At 55.0% G+C, this 20,184-nt stretch overlaps 1 protein-coding gene across 2 annotated transcripts in view; it reads right to left on the reverse strand.

The window, feature by feature from the left end:
* SDK2 (sidekick cell adhesion molecule 2) overlaps nucleotides 1–20,184 on the reverse strand; it is a 249,683-nt gene that overhangs the window by 96,909 nt on the left and 132,590 nt on the right. For both annotated transcript variants that reach the window (XM_045985790.1, XM_045985789.1), the window contains exon 3: nucleotides 8,090–8,196. In XM_045985790.1, coding sequence (XP_045841746.1) covers nucleotides 8,090–8,196 — 107 coding nt within the window. The remainder of the gene's footprint in view (nucleotides 1–8,089; nucleotides 8,197–20,184) is intronic.

The following is a 20,184-nucleotide window of genomic DNA, read 5'->3' on the forward strand; positions in this document are numbered from 1 at the left end:
CCAAGGCTCACCCACTCGGTGAGCCTAATAAATGATGGCCGTACACCACTACGCTTTCCGGTAATTTGTTACGCAGACACAGAAACTGGAAGAGTATATTAAAGTGCTAAAAATTACATCTAATGTTTGTAGTATTAGAATATTAGCATCATATACATTTTTCACAGCTTCGTTGAAACATGGACCTCTTCAATAAAGATTACCCCATGCCACCAGGCAGAATTAAAGAACAGAGAGTGCCGTGGGCTGACCCTACACCAGTTTTCTGTCTAGGTGGACTTCATGTGCACGTAATCCTCATGCTACCACAGCCAGCCCGACTCAAATAAACACATATTTTTAGTTGATTATTAATTTCCATTACTTGGCTCTGTCTATAAAAAATTGCATCAATAAATCACATTGATTCCAGTCCTCACAATAATTTTATCTATTTAAAAAACTTTTCACAGAACTCTGAAGATATATTTGAACAATTTAAAGCAATTTCATGGTAATAGTGTTTCTTTCTCCCCTCTCTAGTTTTATTAGCTCCATTTCGTCAGTGAGGAAATTAAAGCTCATGGAGACAGAGTGGCTCACCCAACGTTAAGCAGTCAGAGGCTGGGCAGGGCCAGCATTCAAACCCGCCCCCACTCCACCACATTTCCTCTCGGCTTCCTTCATAACTCACCCCTGCCTTAACAAGCTTCACACACATTCTTTCCCTCTCCCCACTGTACGGTAAGCGTCAAGAGGCCGCTGCCTTCATCGGCAAGAACCGACAGGCAGCGAGTCCCGTACGCCACACACAGTGGGTTCCCTCTGAACTCATCCAATGCCATCCTGTGGGGACTCCTAACTGTGCCCCTGCTGTGGCATGCATGAATGGAGGGAAGGAGGAAGAGAGGAAGACAAGGAAGGGATGGGTGCAGGAAAGGCGGGCAGGAGGATGGATGCCTGGACACGCATAGGTAGGTTTGGTGAGCGGGATGGAAGGAAGGGCACAGCTGGTCCTGGTAGGTCATGAAGAAAGACCCGGTCCCTACCCTTGTGGGACTTCGAGTCTGCTCGTGGAGACAGGCACAAGCAGATGTTCAGTGACATACTGTGACAACCGTGAGGAGGGAGGAACAGGGCTCTTCTGTGAGAGGCAGCCGCAGGAGACCTACTTTAGACTGGGGGCGGTGGTGGTGAGGCTTCTTAGCAGAAACATAAATAAGAGTAGGTGTTAGTTAAGTGTGTGTGTGTGTGTGTGTGTGTGTTGGGGTGATGGTCCAGAGAAAAGAGTGTGCGAGGGCCAGGAAACAGGAGAGAAGGGCTGGGCAGAGCAAAAGAATGTCAAGGGACATTGGGAAGTGAGTCTGTTCAGTGGATGGATGGATGGATCGACCGTGGGAGGGAGGGATGGATGGATGGACAGATGGATGAGCAGAGGAATGGACGGATGGAGGAAGCCGTGGCTGAATGGAAGGATGGACGAAGAGGGAGGGATGCTTGGAGAGAGGAAGGGATGGATGAACGGAGGGGTAAGGAAGACGGAGGGATGGATGGAGGGAGGAGGGGGTGGGTGCAGGAAGGGCGGGCAGGAGGACAGACGACTGTACATGGGCACAGGGACGTACGTGTGAACGGTGAGAGGCATGGAAGGAAGGGCACAGCTGCTCTTGGTCCAAGTTCTGCCACTGATGCCCTCCTCCACATTTCCATCCCACAATCTCCTTGCCTCACCACGGCTCTCGGGCCCCCAGCACCCTCCCATTCTCTCCACTGCACAGAGTCAAGTGGGCTTCCGGGACCTGCTCGCGGAGCCCTTCACTCTGCTCGTGGGCCCCAAGGCACAGCCACGCACATGCTGCACAGCGGCAGTAAGGGGCCAAGGAGGCATCCACTCAGCAGGCTGGGGCAAGAGGAAGGCTAGAGGGAGGGAGGTCACAACCTGGCAGAGCCTGGGGACCCAGGAACCCCTGGGAAAACGCACGCACCCTAGGGCGGAAACAGATAAGGGGTTTCACCCTTGCTCCCCAAGTGTGTCCACGCTTGTTAACACACCACGTGATGCCCACGGCGCTGATCCATCTTCCCCAACGAATTCCCCAAGGGGCAAAGAAGTGTGAGCCTGGGGCACAGCTGCAAGGGGCCTCCAAATTCCTGATGTCTTCGTTACATCTTAAAAGGTCTTGGGACGTAGGCATCCCACTGCAGAATACGTTCGTTCCTTTATTGATTTCTAAAGCATTTTTTTATCATGAAGTATGTCATGCATACAAAAGAGTGAATGCAATTACACGGATACTTTGCAGAGGACGAGAAGGAACGCTCACACTCCCGCCACCTAGCTTAGGGAACGGAACACTAACAAACCTCCCTGCTCCCGCCACGGTGTCCCCTCCCCACCCAAGCGCGTCTCCTCCCACTCCAGAGGTAACTGTCGCCCCGATTGCTGCGGCAATTCCCCCCAAGATTTGCCACACAGAAATGCCTCCTTAAACAATTTAGGGTTAATGTCATCTGGTTCCAAGCCCTTTACAGCTGGAATTATTTTGTATGTCATCTACTGTGGTTTGCTGTTGTGTGTGTGTCTGTGTGTGTGTGTGTCTGTGTGTTTTGGAGCTCCAGCGGTGGGCTTATACTCAGTCCAGTCATGGTCACGGCTGCACGGGTGTCCACGTGGCGAGAGGGCACAGTGTACCTGCAGGCTGGGTCCGTTTTCTGGGTTTTGCTGTCCTGCTAAGAACAGTCTCCTGGGGATCTCTGGCGCATGCGGTGAAGACAGTCCCTCGAGCATGAGCCTAAGGGTGGAACCGCTGGGTGGCAGGGCGTGCACACATTAATTTCACCGGATGACACCAAATTGTTTCCAAATCTGCACCAATTTACCACTTCGTGCTCCCGCCAGCACGGACGGGAGTTTCTCTCTTGGTCTTGCCAGACGTGTTGGGTTTTGCCAATCTGGTGGACATGACATGGTGTTTCACTGTGGTTTTGTTTATTCGGGAAACAGTGCTTTCTGCCTCCAGTCAGATCGCATCATGCCTCTTCTCCACCATGCATACTTATTTCCACCGCACTGGAACAGCAAAAGCGTCGACCTCTTCTCGAATGCTGTCATGTGTCCCTAGTGCCCCACTTCCTCAGCTACACCTCCTTCCACTCTCTCCTTCCCTCACTCTGCTTCAGCGACCCTGGCCTCAGACACCAAACCTACCACAGGACATTTGCACTTGCTGTTCCCTAGCTGGAAAGCCCTTATCTCTTTGTGTGCCTTACTCTCTTGCTTCCTCTGAGACTCTGTTCAATGTCACCTGCCCAGATGGCCTTTCACAGCCACTATATCAAACAGGATATTTGAGAGGTGGCTGCCCCAGCCTCCATCTCATGTAACTTCGCTTCATTTTCCCTTATTGCACTTTATTTTTTCTCCACGGGCTTCTCTGCTCTGTATTCTATCATATATTCACCTTTTAACTTTTATGGCACCCTACTACTTTCCTGAGGGCAGGAACAGGTGTCCCGGTTTTGTCGCCTGTGTCCTCACTGCCTAGAACACACACAGTTCAGGATGCAGTGGGAGTATAGTAGTAGTTGCACGAGTAAAGGAAACATTCAGGCAAAATGCTCCAGGAAGACACGATCATGTTCTCTAGAACTACGGCATGGCCTGTGAATAGTTCACATTCAATGTTCACACTCAGGTTAAGAATTAAGAAAGGGGCGCCTGGGTGGCTCAGTGGGTTAAGCCTCTGCCTTCAGCTCGGGTCATGGTCTCAGGGCCCTGGGATCGAGCCCCGCATCGGGCTCTCTGCTCAGCAGGAAGCAGCTTCCCACCCCCCGACCCCCCGCCTACTTGTGATCTTTCTCTCTCTCTGTGTTGAATAAATAAATAAAATCTTAAAAAAAAAATTAAGAAAAATGGGTCAGCCCATTGGTGGCATTTCGGGCATTAGCCCCAACAACAGACTCGATACCCTCACGTCCCTCCTTGTACAGGTGGCTTCTGGATGGGGTAGGGGCCCTCTGCCCTGTGACCCAGGGGTGGGCTTGCTGCCCCCAGTATGTGGACATGGAGAGAGCCTGGAAGGCTCTCCAAAGGCCTCTCCAAAGCCTCTCAGCCTGTCAGCCAGCTTGCTCCAAGCCAGAAATTTATGGCAACTTTAAAGAAACAAAGAAGAGACTGGGGCGTGGGGGGGGGGGGCGGCGGGGAGTGCAGGCAGAGAGGGACTGGGGAAGGGGTGGATGTTTTATTGACTTCCTCTTAATTGCTGTAATTAAAAACATGTAAAGAATCTTTTTGTAACGACTTTGCCATTATCATTAGTTGTTAGCACAGCTGCCTTATTAATTTCTCGTTAGAACCCAATGCACAGTCCCTCTTTGGGAAGTGGGGTGGGAGCCAGAGGTGGGTCCTGCCTGGCCCAGTCCCAGGAGGAGCCTGGGAGGGCAGCATCATCAAGAACAGACTTCCTGGAGCCCCAGGGCAAAGGCTTCCGCCCCTGTGATGCAGAAACCCACCAGGAGAGACGGAAGGGTCTGGAGAAGCAGCCGCTGCCCACCCATCCTTAGACAGTGGGCATCTGTGTGACTGTGTAAGAGAGATCGGTGGACAGACAGACAGATGCAGGAGGCCTGCAGGGCACAGCCGGGAGAGCCCCTGGACTGGGGCTGGGTGAGGTTTAAGGAGGCACCACTATTAGCGTCCTGAGAGTACACAGTGAGTAGCGGAGGGAGAGCGCCGCCTTGTCTCACTTGCCTTACCCCAGCCTCAGCTCTGGAGAGCAGACGTGTGGCTAAGAGTATGCTGGGAAGGCAGCCAGAGTGAGAAAGCTGAAGCATGCTTATTCCAGGACACAAAGGGAAGAGGAAGCAAAAGCACAGAGAAGTTAAGTAACTTGCCCAAGGTCACACAGCAAGGGAGAGGTGAGACTGAATTTGAATGGGAGGGGGGTGGGGGGATGCGGTTCAGGGCTAGACCCTACAGTGTCCTGACAGCGAGGCAGGAGAAGGTGGAAGGCAGAAATGCTGGCTGTGAGAACTTGGGCTGTCCACTACCTTCCCTGAGCCTCAGTTTCCCCATCGTGATGAGGCTTGTACCACATACCTTCCTGCCTCTCAGACTTGACCTGCGAACCCACGGAGGAAAGACAGGCACACAATTACGCTGGTGGAGGGATCCTTCTGGAGGCTCTGCCGTATCTCCTTTGGCTTCTCCTGAGGGACATGGGCTTGAATTCGTGTCTGTTCCAAGGGGTCTTGGGGCACGTGCCCCCCTTTCCAGGGGGATGGAGGCCATGCTTCCTCCTTGTCTGCCCCTCCCACCCGCTGCACACATATATCAGGGGTCCAGAGTCCTAAGCTACCCAGTGCCGAGGTTGGGGCTGGAACCCACACTTCCTGACCCCTCCCCGCCCCCAAATCCATGGCATGACCCTGTTTTAGGCACAAAGCAACCCAGGAACTACCTGTAAGCCTTTCCATCTGCTCGCCTCTGCCAAGAGCCAAGAAGAGCGCCTCACCACCACCCCAGTTTGATTTTTCTCTTCCTGATCGTAGATGGTAGGGTGGGGAGGGGGATATTTTGGAATCGGGCAGCTGTGGGTTCAAGTCGTGCTCTGGTACTCCCTTGCCATGTGACTTAGGCAGTCTCCTCCCCCACCCAGCCTTGCGGGGCAAGGACGGGAGAGAAGGGTGTGCACTGCCCAGCAACAGGTGGGAGAGAGCGATGCTGTGGATGGGATGGTTTTGCGAGGTCTCCCCGCTCCCCGCCCCCGGGATCCTGGAAAGTGTTTGAGGGGTGGGGGGACACGGTGGGCAGATTCTTCAACTTCCACAACTAGGGAGAGAGAGGACCCCCCCCCCAGATGAGACAAGTGTGTCCAGCAAGGGAAGGGACAGGGAGGTGGGTTTCCCTTCTCCGTCCCACCATGGCCACCTGGGGTGGGCAGGTGGGCAGTGAAACCGTCATTAACTTATTAGGATGAGCGATTTTTCTCAACTGCCCCTTGGAGTTCCTAGGGCTTCCCCTCACGCCTCTGGCTTTAGGTCAGAAGGGCTGCAAGCAGCGGCTTCTTTACGACGCCATGGAGCAAGGCGGCTCGGTGTCATTTGAGGAGCGCTTCTCGGGGCTGGCCCGGGAGCTGCAGCTCACGGTCAGGAACGGGGTGAACCTCGGTGTCCCCACTGCGTTCGGTCCTCTAGGCCCTTTCAGGTACCTCTTGCTCTCTCCCAGGGACCATCTGCTGCCACATGGGCACAGCTTAGCAGCGGCCCCATAGGGCCCGGAAGCAATGATGGCTGTGACCGTGTGCAGAAGTTCCCGAAGCCCAGGCTGCCACGTGGCTTTGAGGGGGACAGGGATGCCCCCGTGAGACGCGCCCTGGTGAGGGGCAGACGCTGGGCTGGCTTCAAGGCCCAGCTTTGAGTATCAGCTCACTGCTCTGCATTTGGTCAGAAGAGTGTGCGCCAGGAGCCCTTCCGTTCCGTGGCCTGTTTCTTCTTTCTTCGGCGCGCTGCTACAGAATATTCATTCCAGCAGTAACGCTCACTGCTGGAGGTGTATTACGTGCAGGCGTGGGCCAGGTGCACTGGGCACAGGAGCTCAAGGAATTCTCTGGATGAGCCTAGACGGTCGGAGAGACTGTGTCCTGGATGGCGTTTCCAACTGCATGCACACGGACTTGAACACATGCGGCATCACCAGCACCGACATGAGCCAAAAGGCAGACCAACCCCGGTGTGCGTCTTTGCACACAGGCCTGCACACACGTACATGGATACATGTGCATGTACACACGTCTCCCGCACGCGGGGCATGAAGCAGCAGACTCGTGCACACACACGTGTTTGCACACACGTGCATGAAGCCACACTCACGCACACACACCTGCACACAAGCACACGCCTGCATGCGCGGTCTCTCTGGAGGCTGGCCCGCGGCTCTGCCCCTGCCCCGCGGGACTCTGGGCACCGGCTAAATGAAGCTCCCCGGGAGCTCTCCAGCCGCTGACAGTGCCCTGATCCATCATTTTAATTCTGGGCTTTTCCACTCCTCTGAGTGAGCTGAGTTGCCTTTAGTGCTGATTTATGGAGACAATCCGTCCTCCACTTTTGATTACGGTTGTTTTCCATAATTATTATCAACACTCCTCGCCTCGCTTGAGGTTTCCTTTTAGATTTCTCTCCCCTACTTCTCTTCGAGTAGCAAGCTCTCTCCTCTGCTAATTCAGAGGCGATCCCCTGTAGGCTTTGGATGAGAAGGTGTCCTTTATTTATTTATTTTTTTTTAATTTCAAGGCTCACTAAGGCTTTCCGCGGTCTCATGTCCCACAGCGCCACCTTGGACCTCTGCCCCTGGAAGAGCCCAGAATGAGGCTCATTTCTAGCACACAGCAGCTATTTCAGGAAGAGGGGCAGGACAGGGACGGGGAGGCTGAGTCTCAGAAGGAGGGTGTTGGTTGGTGCTCTGGGTCCCTGAGAGGCACTTGGGATCTTCTGAAGCTGCCTTCCCTTCTTCCATTTGAGAACATCCTACCAGGGACCGGTGCAGGGACTACAGGCGTCCCTTTACTTCACTACCTGCTCACCTGGCTCCTCCAAACACCTAGACTCGTCCTCCCCGCCCCTCCTCTTAGGGTCATGGTGCCACCATAAGGCATCTCTCAACGACCCCGCGGACCACGGGACCCGCTCGCTGTTACGGCTCCTGGGCTGAGCAAGTCGGAGGAGGGAAAGGTTAGGGTCCGGGGTTGGGCACCAGGAAGTCTGCGGAGAGGAATGTCAGAGCTGGAGAGGTTCAGACGGGCCATCGTTAAACCCCCAGGTGTGAGGCACTTTGAAAGAAAACAGCAGCTGGTCCCACGCACAGAGTGCTAAACCCTGAGCTGGCAGATGCGTGTGTCACTTATCAGCGGGGCAGCCCTGAGAGCACCCGGCAACCACAAAACGAGGGCACTCCCGTGATAGGTGGGAAGGGCCACCATCAGGGCCCAACGAGCGGGGAAAGCTACTTCCGGGATTCGGCTCTGCCCCGAGCCTGGGGGTGGGCGGGGACCCTGCAGACCGCCTCCTGCTTCACACCCCTCCCTGCTCCCAAGTCGCCCCTCGTACTACTCACAGGCCACCTGGACCTCAGTTTGCCGCTGCAGCAGGGCGCCCATCCGGTTCCGCACGATGCACCGGTAGGAGCCCGCGTGGGTGCGGTCCAGGCTGGTGATCATGTACCTGGGGGCAGACGAGACAGCCAGTGAGCAAGGCCAGCAGGCACACGGATGCACGTGTCACGCTGGGATCAGACGGCGGAGGTCACCCTCCTCCCCAGTGGAGAGCACCAAGGAGTTCTGGATTTTCTGGCCACATCTTGGAGTCACAGAAAGGTCCCTATCCATAGAAACATCCCTCCCAAGGGCATCCAGGCCTTTGCTCCGGTGCTTAGGGAGTAGCCAGCATTTTTCTCCCCACGGACAGGAGGTGCTGTGCCTGAGCCCTTGACCCTGGCTGTGACCTGGCCTCCAGGACTGGAGGTCCTCTGCGGGTCCTCTGCTGGAGGCTGCTTTCCTTCCTTGCCTGTGACTCACAGGACTGGGGAAGGGGGGCGGCATTCTATTTTGGCCAGGCTCGGGACCGTACTGTAAATATTAATTGAAATGGATGGGGTCGGCAGAGGCAGGAACGTTCACGTTTCCCTAAATGCTTTGCGTCATCTCACCCTTAACATTCCAGACAGCTCCTAGCAGCTTTGTGGAGGGAAGAGGCAGAGCCTTCTGAGCAGGACAGGATGGCTTGATGGCTTTCTGTGCGTGTGGGCCCTGAGGCCAGGATGGACCCTTGGGAGGGGAGGGGCCCAACGAGGACCCTCGGGAGCCTGCTCAGGGAGTACGTGAGTGGCCCAAAGGGCAGCAGAGTCTGCTGCTGGGGGAAAGGCAGCCAGAGAGCAGGTGTGCGGTGCACTGACCTGGCTGCGGGCCAGGGAGGAGGCCAGGCCAAGTCGGTGAGAGGGGCTCATGGCAGGTAAGACACGGGCACGTGGTGCTCTCTGGTGTGGAGGGAGCTAGTTCCCCTGGTATCCCCTCCGGGATCACCTTTCCTGTCTCTGGCCAGTGGATGGACCTCAGAGGATGAAGGGGCTTGTGCCTAGGCATCTCCCCCATCCTTGGATGTCCTAGGGTTTGTCCGGGTGACTTGGTGGATAAGCTCACTGCCGCCTGCCCCTAGGCTATGGCAACCCTGGGACAGAGCAACCTTATTCTCAAGAGTTGCTAAGTTTTCTTTTACACAAGTTTCAGCAGGGACTCACCACCACCACCAGCGTCACCATCTCCACTACTACCATCACCACCACCATCACCACCACCATCACCATCACCAACACCATCATCACTGCCATCACCATCATCACCATCATCACCACCATCATCACTACCATCACCACCAACACCACCACCATCACCAACACCATCATCATCACCAACACCATCATCACCAACATCACTACCATCACCACCAACACCACCATCATCACCAACACCACGACCACCACCGCCACCACCAACAACACCACTACCATCACCACCACCTCCACTGCCACCATCATCACCAACACCATTACCATCACCAACACTATCAACACCATCACCAACACCATCACCACCATCATCACCACCATAATCACCAACATCAGTACCATCACTACCAACATCACCATCATCAAAAACACCACTACCATCACTGCCACCAACACCACCAACAACACCTCTACCACCACCACCACCAACATCACCAACACCATCACCACCACCTTAACCACCATCATCACCACCAACACCAACACCATCACCACCACCACCACCACCAACACCATCACCAACACTATCAACACCATCACCAACACCACGACCACCACTGCCACCACCAATACCAACAACACCACCACTACCATCACCACCACCTCCACTGCCACCATCATCACCAACACCATGATCATCACCAACACTATCAACACCATCACCACCACCACCACCACCAACACCGTCACCACCATCATCACCACCAACACCATCACCAACACTATCAACACCATCACCAACACCACCACCACCATCACCACGGCCACCATCACCTTCATCATCACCAACACTACCATCATCATCATCTCACAACTGTGAAACAACAACGGTCACTTTCTGAGTGCCAGCTATGCCTCTGGCCTGGTCTTAAGTACTTTTCCTACGTTTTTTCATTTCACACAGCAGTTCCCAGACTATTGGATATCATGGACCAGTAACACTTAAAAAAATGGGGCTTGACGTAAGACTGTCAACTTTTTACTTTGCCAAGTAAGATCATTAAAACCAACCAACCAAAAAGCAAACAAATAGTCTAGCAACCAAAAACTTAAAAAAAAAAAAAAAGATAATATTAAAAAGTGCCAGGCAGGGAGAGAAAAATAAACAGAAATGGTCAGCATTTTATCTAAAAAGGACATTTTGAGGTCACAGAGAAGAAATGTAATCTCAGCATAAAAGCAATTTTAACAAATTGTAAACTTAAATTTTATGCAAACCCACTAATCCTAGCTTCACTTTCCTCGTTGTATGCGAACAAAGGCAAACAGCTGTGGGGCTAATATGAGAGTCCTTCACTTAATTCTTGGAGGGGTGTATTTTCCAGTGCCCCCATTTTGGGGGGAGGTTTGAGGTTCAGAGATGTTGCCTCACTGCCAGGCAGTCTCCTAGGTAGGTGGTAAGAGGCGGGGCCCGGGTCCCACAGAGCCTGCCTGACCCCAAGCTCAGCTGTTAACCAGTTCAATGCAGACGCCAATTTCCAAAGGCCCCCCCCTTCCGTCCTGGGACTCCCGAATGCTCTGGCTGTCTCTGCAGCACGATTCAGAACCTTCTGGCTGTCCAAGCCTCTTATCTCTGCCACCGGCTGCAGCTCTGATCTGTCCCTCACGAGTGCAAGGTGTGATGGAGGGGAGATAGCAGCTGCCCAGGCTCTGGCATACTTCCCGTTCTCTTTCCATCCCATCCTCAAGCCCATTACCAGCCTCACTCGCCTCGGCCGCAGGGAGGGGAGAGAGCTTTGGGGAAATGGTCTGGGTCTCGAAAACGATGGGGTGACCTGAGAGGAGAGATGGAAGGTGAGATCGGCCAGAACGGCTCTCTATCTTTGAAAACAGAGTCAGAAAACTATTGAAAAGGGGCGCCTGGGTGGCTCAGTGGATTAAGCCGCTGCCTTCGGCTCAGGTCATGATCTCAGGGTCCTGGGATGGAGCCCCGCGTCGGGCTCTCTGCTCCACAGGGAGCCTGCTTCCTCCTCTCTCTCTGCCTGCCTCTCTGCCTACTTGTGATCTCTCTCTCTGTCAAATAAATAAATAAATAAAATCTTTAAAAAAAAAAAAAAAAGAAAACTATTGAAAAGCTGCAGGGAGCGGAATAGGAACAGAAATGGCCCCGAAACTAACAAAAAGATGTCCAACCTCCATCACAATGAAAAGCCAATCACAACAAGACAATGTTTACACAGCAGACTGCCAAAGACTTTCATGTCTGATCAGGCACAGCGCTGGCCAGAGTGAGGGGGAGGGGAGGTGTGCCCCTAGACCTGCAGGCGGAAGTGCAGAGTGGTCCGGCCTCTGGGGCAAAATCTATCAAAATGAGAACAGATAAGCCTTTTGACTCAGAGGCTGCACTCCTGCCAGCTGGCCTCTTAGATATGCAGCAATAATGTGGCAAACCAAACCAAGCCAAACAAGCAGGTGTAAGGATGCTCAAGGTGGCCTTGCTTCCAATGGCAGAGAGAAACACACAACCGGAAACAACCGAGACGTCCGTCGGGAATGCAACTGGATCTGTTCAGCGATGCCGCAGCCGCAGGACGAACGAGCAGCCCCTGTCTGTCCGAGACAGAATGGTCTCTGAGACGCACGAAGCACGGAAAGGGAGTGGAAGCTGGAGAGGGCGAGATGCTCGTGGAAATAGCAACGCATGGAAGGAGGAAGCCCAGCAGTGCCCTGGCTGAGTGTCAGGGGCCGGAGTGATACCGGACGGCTATGGCTCTCTATAAGCTGCCATGTATGGACACGGGCTACCACACCCTTCGTTTGATGTTTACAATCATGCAAGTCGACCCAGTAAAAAGAATTTCAGTTTGTGGACCAGGAAAAAAAAAAAAAAGAAGAGCGTAAATGGTATGACACCATGTGGGTAAATGAAAGAGTATACACATTTGTACATATTTGCATACGCACGATCACACTTACGGAAAATGTATATATTTGCATACGATACAAGTACCTAAAATGTATATATTTGCATATATATCATATAGGCACATAAAACGTTTTCCAGACGGCGCTACTCGATGGATACCTGTTACCTCCCTTTTGGGAGAAGTGCTGGGTGGGGAGGGAGGGAAACTTCTATTTTTATGTCTTTCTGTGCCATCAGAATTTCTTTTATTGTATGCATATATTGCCTTTATTTTAAAAAATAAAATGTAAAAATGCACTTTGAGCATATAATTTAAGTATACATTATAAAACAGACACCAGGGACTCATTGGATGCGGGTCTGTTTGCTGATGTCAGTGATGCGTGGTGAAATTTAAACTTTAATAAAAGTAGATTTCTGCAGAAGGCTCTATTTCTATTTGTTTCAGCCAGGAACCCCTGGGGCCCGGGGAAGGTCAACTGGCTGCAGGCTGGCCCCTCCCCCAAGGCCAGAAGAGGGGCACTGGTCCTGGGCCTCCCTTCGGTCCCCCTGTAATTGAGGCCAGATGCTCCCTGGTCTGGCAGAGCCGGGTGCAGCCTCTTCTCCATCCTCTAGCCTCCCTCTCCTCCCCGCCTGGGAGACCTATTTCTGGGTGGATGGCAACATTATTTAAAGTAACAGTTCCGCCCACTGCCTTTCCTACAGGGAAGCCCGCTTCACTCCACCCCAATTGCAGCTTCGGTCTCCCTGCCTCCCAGGCGGGTGGACAGGGCAGCTGGCCAGCATCTCAGCTTGCAAATGTAGCGTGTTGTACGCAGCCTTGGTAATGACAGTAGCCTCACACGTTATCCCTGAAGTGTTCCCTTCTGGCCCCTCTGGACATACTCCACCCGCAGAGCTGTCTGCCCCACCCATCTGCAGCCGCTGACCTGGCAGGGGGTGGAGGAGCCTGGCCCTGGCCGGGTCCCCTGCAGGGGCACGGGGATGGATGGACTGCCCTACACCTGATCTGCCCAAGGGGGAGCACAGCATTGGAGAGAGCACTGGAGCCTCTGACTCAGAAAAATTTAGGCTTGACTTTTCCCTCTACTCTTTCTTTCGCTCTCTCTCTTTTTTAAGACTTTATTTATTTCAGAGATTGAGAGAAAGAGAGAGAGAGAGAGAGAGTGCACGAGCAGTGGGGGAGGGACAGAGGAAGAAACAGATTCCCCACCGAGCAGGGAGCCTGGACCCTGGGATCATGACCTGAGCAGAAGGCAGACGCTTGCCTGACTAAGACAGGTCCTCCTCCCTTTTACTCTGTCTTAGGAATGTGGGCTGGGCCCATTATAGAACCTCCCAATCCTCAGTTTTGCCATCTGTAAAATGGGGACAATGATGCCGGCTTTGATGGGCTCACTGTAAGAGGCCCCAGACCTAATCGCCAGGCATATGGCAGGTGCGGCACAAATGCTTGACAGATGAGGGAGCGGGTGATTGAGTCACTGGTGGGGAGTGGGAGGTGTGGGGTGAGATGTGCAGGTTCAGACAGGAGGACAAGGGGGTGTGGCAGAAACCTTCCACTGGAGTGGGGATCCAGGAGGGGCTCATACCAAGCGTCAGATTCCCTTGCCTGGCAAATTCTCTGGCTTCCCCATGGGCGTGTGAACCCCAACGGTCCCCAGCCACCAGTGAAGGACCTGCCATGCCTCCTTTACAGGTAGAGGAGCCTGACCGCAGCCCCTCAGCGGCCAGCAGAGGAGGTGCCTTGCTCTTCTGCCTCCTTGGGGACACTGAAGACAGTGAAAATGACAGGTCCGCTTCCGAAGCCTGCTCTCAGCTTCCTGACCCCAGCGCACTTCCTGCCGCCAGCCTGACCTCCCAACCTCCTGGTCACCTTGGTTTGTGTCCTCTGCGTGCAGAGCCTGAGCTCTGGGGACGCAGGGGATGGCAGGGAAGGGGCACCTCTTCCTGTCTGACCTGAAACTTTATTCCCCCTCTGACGACAAAGTCACAGGTCACGGCTCGAGGGACTGGGGAACACCCGGAATCACCCACCTTGAGACTCCCTCAAAGGACCACTTACTGATTTCTTCTAGGAAACATATTCACAGGGTGCAAAGACTCAGAGAAAAGGCACCCAGGAAACGTCTCTTCCATCCCCGTGTCCCAGCTGCCCGGTCACTCCCGGGTCCATGCGTGCGCGCACACACACAGCCACAGCGACCAGCTTCCTGAGTAGGTTTCGGAACTTCTCTATGCAAACACAAGCAAATGCAAGTTCACGATCCCTCTCCTTTACAGCAGGAGACTCGGGGCCTCCCGTCGGCTGTTCGGCTCCTTGCTTTGCACATGTGACAAGGAGATCTTTCCATAACCGCACGTGTGTGCAGGTAACTGGGCTTCCTCAGGCTTCCTAATAGTGGTAGGGTGGCCAGCGCTGAGCAAGCCTTGCTTTGTCCCCGTCAGTGGGTCACATGGAGTGGGGGAGATTGGGGCTGGGGGAAAAGCCTTGGAGCAGGGCTTGGCCAGGGTGGGAAGAAACGATCCGTACAGTTCTCCTGCCCCCTCACAGCGTCCTGACTTGGCCCGCAGGACCCTCCGGCTCAGTCCCCTCCTCCAAGATGGAGAGATGAGCTCCGGGTGCCAGGCTCATGGTGAGGCGGGGAGGAGCCGGGACAGATGACGGACTCTCGGCGACCGGAGCCGGGCAGGGAGACAATGAGGACCTAACAAATGTGGCGTCTTCTCTGGCACCAGAGGAAACACACAGCGCCCTTTTCGGTTCGAGTCCTTGAGTGTCACAGCGGATATTTAAAATGATTCTTACTCGCATTAAATAAGATATTTCAATTCCACGAAGCTGTCAGGAGCTATGCGGACACAAGTAATAGGCACACTCTCCCGTTAATAAATCAGGCGCCTGGAGACGCACGCGTGGATGCTCACACAGGGGAAGGGGGTGTGTGTGCGTGCACACATGTGTACACACACACACTACCACACACCACCCAGGCACATTCGTGTGTTTGCACCATGTGCACACGCTCACACCCACATGCGTGCACATCCATGCACACACGTACGAAGTTGTGCACACATGAGTATATTCATGCCACACACGTGTGCGCACACACCCAGCACATGAGTACTCGTGCACACACCCACATTTGCACACACGCGTACCTGCACACACTGCGCATATGGTCATGCAGATAGCTGTGCACACTCACGCAAGGTACTCAGTATATATACACACCCACACGTGCACACTCGCATCCCAGACACACACTCATGTGTACACACTCATGCACACAGGTAACACTCCTGGGTGACCCCATGTCCAGCCACTCCTATCTGAGGTCGCCCCAGGCACCCGATCCACCCCGTTCGGGTCCACACACTCTTCCTCTCACGCTGAGGCCCTAGCGCGCCGGGTGCCGCACTCGGATGCGCTCAGGACACCCGGATGTCGGGTCACGCACACACACATTCTCTCCCACCAAACCACATCCTCTAGGGGCAAGGGAGCCCCTGGGGACTGAGTCCTTGATGCTAGGGCTTTTCTCTCCAGAGGGATCGTGTGTGGGGAGGAGGGAACTGAGGTTTGGGGCAAAGAGATCCTCCCCACCCTATGCCCCTGCCCTGGGCTCCCTCACTAAGGTGTGGGCTCTCTGTGACTCAGCCACAAGGCCTCTTTGCCTCAGGTGAGCTGTGCTCAGACGGAGTGGGGGGTGGGGGTCGGTGGGGGAAGCAGCTGAGCCTCTCCATCCACGAGCGGGTCAGCGGGGGCTCTGGGCCTGCAGGTGTCACCACAGACGGCCAGGACTGACACAGGCTGCGGGGACGGTGGCGGCTGGCTGCGCTCCGGGGACCCAGGCTTCCTTCCCTCTTTCCACGGGCTTTCGGGCCACAGGAGACACAGCAAGTCCCAGTGTGCACAGGTGTCCTCCCAGACCTGGGGACACACGCCCCGTACCCCTTCTTCCTGCAGCAGGCAGACGGCACGTGCTCTAAGCACTGGCCACGGGGCGGCGTCAGGCTGGAAACGGGCCCCACCTCATGGGTTTGCTTTTGCAAAGATTCCTCAGGAAAGAAAGCAAAACTCCGTCCACCGTGATTTAAAGGGGAAAGTACATGTACCAGAAAATAGATAACAGTAATGTACATTTATATCATTAACGTAATTAGCACTAGGATAAAAAGCGTCACGTGTAAAAACATATATCAGCTCAGCTAAAGCTCACGATCCCGGAGGGGGCTCATGAGAACAGGAAGCTCAGTTCACAGATGAGAAAACTGCCCAGAGGAATTAAGTAACCTGCCCCAGGTCACACAGCGAATGAGGACCTCACACACGGGGGCAGTCTAGTCCACAGAAAGGAGGTACCTCAGGGGACATGAAGCCGATAGTTTGGGGTCTCTCCTTTCTGGGGTTTGCCTGGAAGAAGGAAGTGCTGACTAGCTACATTCCTTCCCGTTGCGCACAGGGAGACTGCTGATGGGGGGACGAGAGGGGAAGGAGAGAGAGACAGAGAGATGGTGGGGTGGGGAGAGACACAGAGAGACACACACGCAGGGACACAGAGAGAGAGAGAGAACCAGAGAGAGACACAGACGCAGGGAGAGGCAGTGAGTGAGGGACAGGGAGAGACAGACAGACAGACACACAGAGGCATAAGCTGCCCCCGCACAGGAAGTACATGGATGTTGGGGGCGGCTGGTCCTGGGAGGATGATGTCAGGAAGATCCCCGCCGTGGTGAGGGCTGGCGGGGCAATTCAGGCACCGTGATTTCTGTTCTATTTTCAGCTGTTTCTAGCCCGTGCTGCAATTCCCCTCCCACACCTTCGGGAAGCGTGTTACGCACCCAAGTGGCTTGTGCTAATGGCGCGGTGGGGAAGGAAGGGAGCCGCTCTGCTCTGACTGGGGGAGGGGTCATCCTTGGAAGGGAGGTGGCAGCCTGGTAGTGGGGAGGGGCTGAGTGAGGCCTGAGGGTCCTCTGGAGCAGAAGCAGGCACAGGACAGGTGAGCATCACTGTCCCCGGGGTCCTCGGAAGGTGTGAGACGGTCACGGGCTCACCCCTGACAGACCGCGGACATTCGGAGAGCGGAGGACTTGGGGACAGTGGGTGCTCCCATCACCTGGAGGACTGCAGGGTGGTGGGTGTTGCAACAGATAGAAGGGGAGGACCCTGACTCCGACTGCAGAATATGGGGAGAGGGATGCTGGGTCACAGGTGTCGGGTCTACGCACTCACATCCCTTCTCCTGCCTCAGCGTCACCCCCGTGGCCACAGCGGGGTGGCTGGAACCTCAGGAGCGCCAGGGTGTGGGTGAGGGACAGAGATGCGGGAGCAGCTGGGACTTGCTAACACCGCAGGCGTCTGTGGCACCTGGAGCCTGCAGGGATGGGGCGGGGCGCAGGTGCTTGGGAAGACACCTGCCTCCAGGATGTGGAAAGCTCGCCGCTGGCCCCACTCTCCAGCTCTACCAGACTTCGGGCACTTCTGCCCCTCACCTCTCCACCGGCGGCCCCTCAGCCCACAGGGTCCCCTTCTGCCTCCCAGCAGCAAGGAATGAACACATTCCTTGCCTACAGACCTAAAGCCCTTGACCTGTCACAGAGCTCATTTGCTTTCTTTTGAGATCTGCAGACCGCTGGCCTTGGAGAATGAAAGACCAGAACGTTCCTAGGCCACAGAGGCCAGTAAGTCTGTTGAAGATGCCCGGGCTCTCTGATTAGCCTAGCGATCTTTTAGCAAAATGTTTTTCTTCTTTAAGGTCACACCATGACCTCACTGACCTCCCTTGGAGCATCTGGAGACCTTGCCCCCCTTTGCAGAAAGACAAGAGCACTTGTGCACAACACCAGGCTCTCTTATACACACAACCCCCTTCCCGCACCCCCCGCCCTGGAATCAAGGAACTAGAGCTCCTTGCACAACCCCAAGCACCGAGACAGCTCCGCACGCGGCACCGAGGCAGCTCCGCACGCGGCACCGAGGCAGCTCCGTACGCGGCACCATCCGGTCTGTAGGTCATCAAGAAACGTCAGAGAATGCTCTACTCCCTTAACTGATCAAATCCCGTCAAACTTCTCTGGGCCAGGCAGAGACCGCAGAGCCAGCTTTGGACAAGAGTCCTCCTTCTCCCCAGGTGGCCGGCCTCCTGAATAAAGCTGATATTCCTTCCCAATCAAAATTCGTCTCTCAAGTAGTGGCTTTTTGAGCGATGGGCAGCCAAACTGGGGTTTCGGTAACAGGATGTCTCCTCCAGGAAGCCCTCCTGAATGCCCCCTGGGTTGTCCCAGAATTCTCTCCTGCCAGAGCTGGCACACTTGTCACAAGTGAATATAATGTCCTATGTGCCTGTATGTGGCCCCCTGAGGTCACGCCTTGTGCACGGTCCCGTGTCCCCTGTGCACCGCACGCCTGAAAAAATGCTCAACGAACAGTCTCTGGATGAGAGGGTCAGTGTAGACGGTCACACACTGCCGCCCAGAGGCGTCCACATCCGAATTCCCAAAGCCTGTGAGCGTGTCACGTTATAGGAGGTGAGGGTGGCACGTGGTCCCCTAAAGAGATACGTTGACATCCTAACCCCAATGCGTGTAACTGTGCCCTTATTTGGAAACAGGGTCTTAGCAGAGGCCATGAGTTCAGGTGAGGACACAAGGATGGGCCCTAATCCAAGATGACTGGTGACCTTGTAAGAGACACAGACAGAGACACACAGGGAGAAGGCCACGGGCCACTGGAGGCAGAGACTAGAGTGACAGGGCCATGGGCCCAGGAGCGCCGACCACACCAGCAGCTAGAGCAGAGCCACACGATGGGGACTGGGCACGGGGGCTTGGGAGCCACAGACAGAGGGGCCCTGTGGACACCTTGATTTCAGACCTCCAGCCTCCAGAACGAGACAGAATCCAGGCCTATTGCTTTAAGCCCCCCCGCCCCGGTTTCTGGCACTTTCTGACAGCAGCTCTAGTGACTCACAGATGGCAACAGGGACTCCTCCGCTGTGAATTAGCTACGAACTCGAGATGGGGGCACGATCCTGGATGACTCGAGGGGCCCGACATGGTCCCAAGCGTCCTGCTGCCGGGGTGATGTGAGGAGGACAGCAGAGACTGGAGGGATGCGGAGCCAGAGCCGAGGGATACAGTCACCTCTAGAAGCTAGGAAAGGGGAGGATGGGAGGGTTCTTTTCCCCTCTTGCCTCGGGCAGGAAGGCTGCCCTGTTGTCCCCTGGATTTTAGGACTTCTGACCCCTGGAACGGTAGGAGGATGCGTGCACTTTGTTCGAAGTTACTAAGTGTGTTTATCTGTTATAAATACAAACTTATTTGTACTAATAATACAAATAATACACATTTATTTGTATTAATCCCAGCCGCGGTGGGAAGCTCATGCAGCCGGATCCCCTGCAGGCTGGGAATGGAGCCGGGGCTGGGAACATCTCTGGGACAACGCGGGAGGGGGGCAGAGGGTGGGGGCTGATACTGGACGCTGCCCATTCTCTGCAGACCCCTACGAAGCAGGCAGCCGGAGGGCTGAGCTGGGCTGGCTGTTGCAGAATGGCCCCAGGCAGCTGCTCGGACAGGACACAACCTGTGGGCCTGGATCACCATTACCTGATGGATGGTTCATTTGGGCAGCACAGGACACTCTGCCGGGCGTCCCCTCCCTGTCCCGGCCTCCCTGCTTCCCCGGGAGCCCTGTGCGTGGCCCTGGGCCTCCCGGCTCCCACCGGGAGACGCCGCGACGCTGGGATTGATCCTGGGGCCTGCAGTCAATGAGAGGACTGGTGGCATTATCGAGCCAGAGGCTGCTGACACCATGACAGCCCAGCCTAGAGTTGGCCGGGGAGGGTGTCTGTCCGCCCTACGACCTTCCGGGCCAGTTAACTGCCCTTAATGAACAGGGCGAAGAACTTCATTAAGGGCTGCTGTGAGCGTGGTGGTTCCCCACAGACTTGGAGCAAGAAGACAGGGAGGGGCGGAGGGAGGGCCAAGGTGGCCA

This window comes from Meles meles, chromosome 18, assembly GCF_922984935.1.
Source record: "Meles meles chromosome 18, mMelMel3.1 paternal haplotype, whole genome shotgun sequence".
Taxonomy (NCBI): Eukaryota; Metazoa; Chordata; class Mammalia; order Carnivora; family Mustelidae; genus Meles; species Meles meles.